Source organism: Arvicola amphibius, chromosome 11 (assembly GCF_903992535.2).
Source record: "Arvicola amphibius chromosome 11, mArvAmp1.2, whole genome shotgun sequence".
Lineage (NCBI taxonomy): Eukaryota > Metazoa > Chordata > Mammalia > Rodentia > Cricetidae > Arvicola > Arvicola amphibius.
Window position 1 is genome coordinate 12,399,638 of NC_052057.2, and position 3,166 is coordinate 12,402,803.

Consider the following 3,166-nt stretch of genomic DNA (forward strand, 5'->3'; position numbering starts at 1 on the left):
TGAATAAGAGTTTTTAAAATTGGGTTGTCTAGCGGGACTGCCAGACCCCAAGCATTGGTACTTATCACTTTTATTGTTTCTGTTCGTGGGAAATTTTGCCCATTGAAGTCATCACTGTGCTGTGGTTTGGAGGCTTCTGTCCCTTCCAAATGCCACGTCAAACCTAATCTCCAGTGTAGCAGTCCTAAAAGATTCAGTTAGGGGCTGATGAGTAGGGAAAAGGGCTTGCTATGCAAGCCTGGTGATCTCGGGTTGATCCCCGGAGTCCACCTGCAAAGCCAGATGCCATCATGGGTGTGTGTAATCTCAACAGTCTATGGCAGTATGGGTGATAGAGACAGGAGACTCTCCTGCAAACTCACAGGCCAGCTAGCACCACAGAAACAACAGAGGCCACCTTGAAAACAAGGTGAATTCATCAGGAATGCTCCTCTCTGCGTGCGATTAAGGTTCTTTTTTCTTTGGCAATGGTTCTCTTGAGAATTACGCTTTTACTTTATTTTCATGTTTTCAACGTCAGTACCATGCTGTTTTTGTTACCGTGGCTCTGTAATATAATTTGAAATCTGGGCTGTTAGTACCTCCCGCAGTTTGATGGTTGTTGTTGTTCAGGATTGTTTTGTGTATCCCAGGTCTTTTGTATTTCCATATGAAATTGATGATTACTGCTTCCAGTTTCTGGGGAGAGCAGTGTTAGAGTTTTGATGTGGGAAATATTGAACCTGTAGATGGCTTTTGGTAGGACAGCAGATGACATGTCACAGTGTCAGCCCTGCCAATCCACGAGCAGGGGAACCTCTGTCTTACCCTCATCTTATTTTCCAGTGTCTCAAGGTTTTCATGACACAAGTTTTTCAGGCCCATGTGAAATTTATTCTCTCTCTCACACATACATGGTGTGAGTTGTAGGTTTGTTTTTGTGGTTGTTGTTGTTGTTGAGGTTACTGTGAATCATTCTGTTTTCTTGAGTTCTTTCTTGGTGTATTTATCACTTGTATGGATGAAGGCTACTGATTTTAGTGTTCATTTTATATCCTGCTACTTCCCTGAGTGTGTTTGTAAGCAGCAGCCATTTTCTGGTTGTCGTTAGGGTCTTTTATGTATACAATAATATCATCTGTAAAGAAAGCTGCTTTGACTTCTTCCTTTCCTGTCAGTATCTTCTTTATCTCCTCCACTTGTCTTATTGCTGAAGCTAAGAGTTCAAGTACCGCATTGAATAGGAATGGAAAGGATAGACATTATGTTTTGTTCTTGATTTTAGCGGAAATACAATATATAGGGTGATGTTAACTGCAGGCTTCCTATAGACTGCCTTTATTATGTTGAGATATATCCTGTGTACCACTATTTTCTCCAGGACTTTTTATCATGAATGGATGTTAGATTTTGGCAGCAGTATTTTTTGGTTCATTCAGGCTGTTATAATGAAGTACTGAAGACTAGTTAACATAAATAATAATAATAAAAAACTCACAGGCACTATCAGATTGGTGGTTTTTAAAGGTCTGTCCCTGCATCCAAAATGGCGTGGAGCTTGAAGACTAAATCCTTACATGGTGGAAAGAACGGAAGGGCTAAGAGACTGATCTGGGCTTTTCATTCGTTTTGGAGGCTCCCCAAAGTACCCATGTCTCCAGCGATTCACTCAAAGTACTCAGGAGACTCAACATATATTTGTGACCAAAGCCAAGATATATTCCATCGAAACTGTATACAACTGTGAAGACAGAACATTAGATCAGTCCATTTGAGGGCTTCTGCTGCTCCATCAGGGGACAGAGTTAGTGTGCTCTCTAGCCTACCATTAAAACATGCAGGAGCCGGGCGGTGGTGGCGCACGCCTTTAATCCCAGCACTCGGGAGGCAGAGGCAGGCGGATCTCTGTGAGTTCGAGGCCAGCCTGGTCTACAAGAGCTAGTTCCAGGACAGGCTCTAAAAAAGCTTCAGAGAAACCCTGTCTCGAAAAACCAAAAAAAAAAAAAAAAAAAAAACATGCAGGAATGTGTCTACTGTCTCCAACTGACTGAAGTTGCAATGTGATAGTTGAGTGTTTATGGGACATGAGCGGTAGAAACCCCCATACTTCCTGTTTTGAATTTCGATCCTTTCCCGGCCCTTACTATATCAAGCAATGCTCCCGGCAACGCTGGGCTGCAGCACTGAGTCACAACTTCCAGCCAGCCTTGTGACCACAAAGGTGGATAAATGGTCCTCTGTCATGTGCTGCGTGGCTAAGCTCTGCTGTTCAATAGGCTAAGAATATCAAGTGTGGTTTAGTTGTCTTTCGTTCTTCCTTTACAATATTTGAATTTACACTGTGCTTTTGGAGAATGTATCTCCATTCTAAGTTGAAGAGGATCTGTGCATACAATATTTGTAAAGCCCAAGGGAGCCGATTATAGGATAACACTCAAGGTTTCTATTAGGACTAGTGACAGGAACACCCTTTGCGTGAGAATAACCAAAATGTCAGGCTACAGGAATATTAATAGTAGGCGTTTGATGTGTGTTACCAGAGGACGGTGTGCTCTGTTTCTTATTTTATTTTCTTTTTCCTGTGGTGTTATTTTCTCTAACAGGAAGACTCTCCAAAGCTTGAGGAGGAATCATGGATTTCAAGAGCGTGAAGGAGTATGTTGCCTGGCTCTATTATCAATACCAAATCATCAGCTGCTGTGCTGTCCTGGAGCCCTGGGAACAGTCTATGTTCAATACCATCTTTCTAACCATTGTTGCCATGGTGGTCTACACTGCCTATGTCTTCATTCCCATCCACATCCGCCTGGCTTGGGAATTTTTCTCCAAAATATGCGGATATCACAGTTCAATTTCTAACTGATCTCTCCGGAATCCGGGAAACGGCATGATGGGTTCACGTTGCTTATTACAACTTGTCGACCCAGGGGACTGCGGCATCTTTCACCTCCGACCTGACCAGCGCCCTCTCTAGGCACCCGCATCCTGCCTGGAGTCTGAGCTAGGTGTCCTCCCAGTCGCTTTGGCCCATGCAGCATGGTGTGTGTGTCCGATGATAGGAAACGCAATGACTTCACCCCGTACCCCACATGCGCTCGACTCAACTCCGTGGCGTTAGATTTCTGTTGGAGATCAGGACGCTTTCAAATAAAACTCTCCCGGGAAATAGGCTTGTAAGAAACCCGAC

At 43.7% G+C, this 3,166-nt stretch overlaps 1 protein-coding gene across 1 annotated transcript; it reads left to right on the forward strand.

Moving 5' to 3' along the window:
- Positions 1-2,611: 2,611 nt before the first annotated feature.
- Positions 2,612-2,842, forward strand: Sptssb (serine palmitoyltransferase small subunit B). The gene has a single exon (XM_038348423.1). It carries the CDS (start codon positions 2,612-2,614, stop codon positions 2,840-2,842), a length of 231 nt encoding a protein of 76 aa, XP_038204351.1.
- The last annotated feature ends 324 nt before the right edge of the window (positions 2,843-3,166 follow it).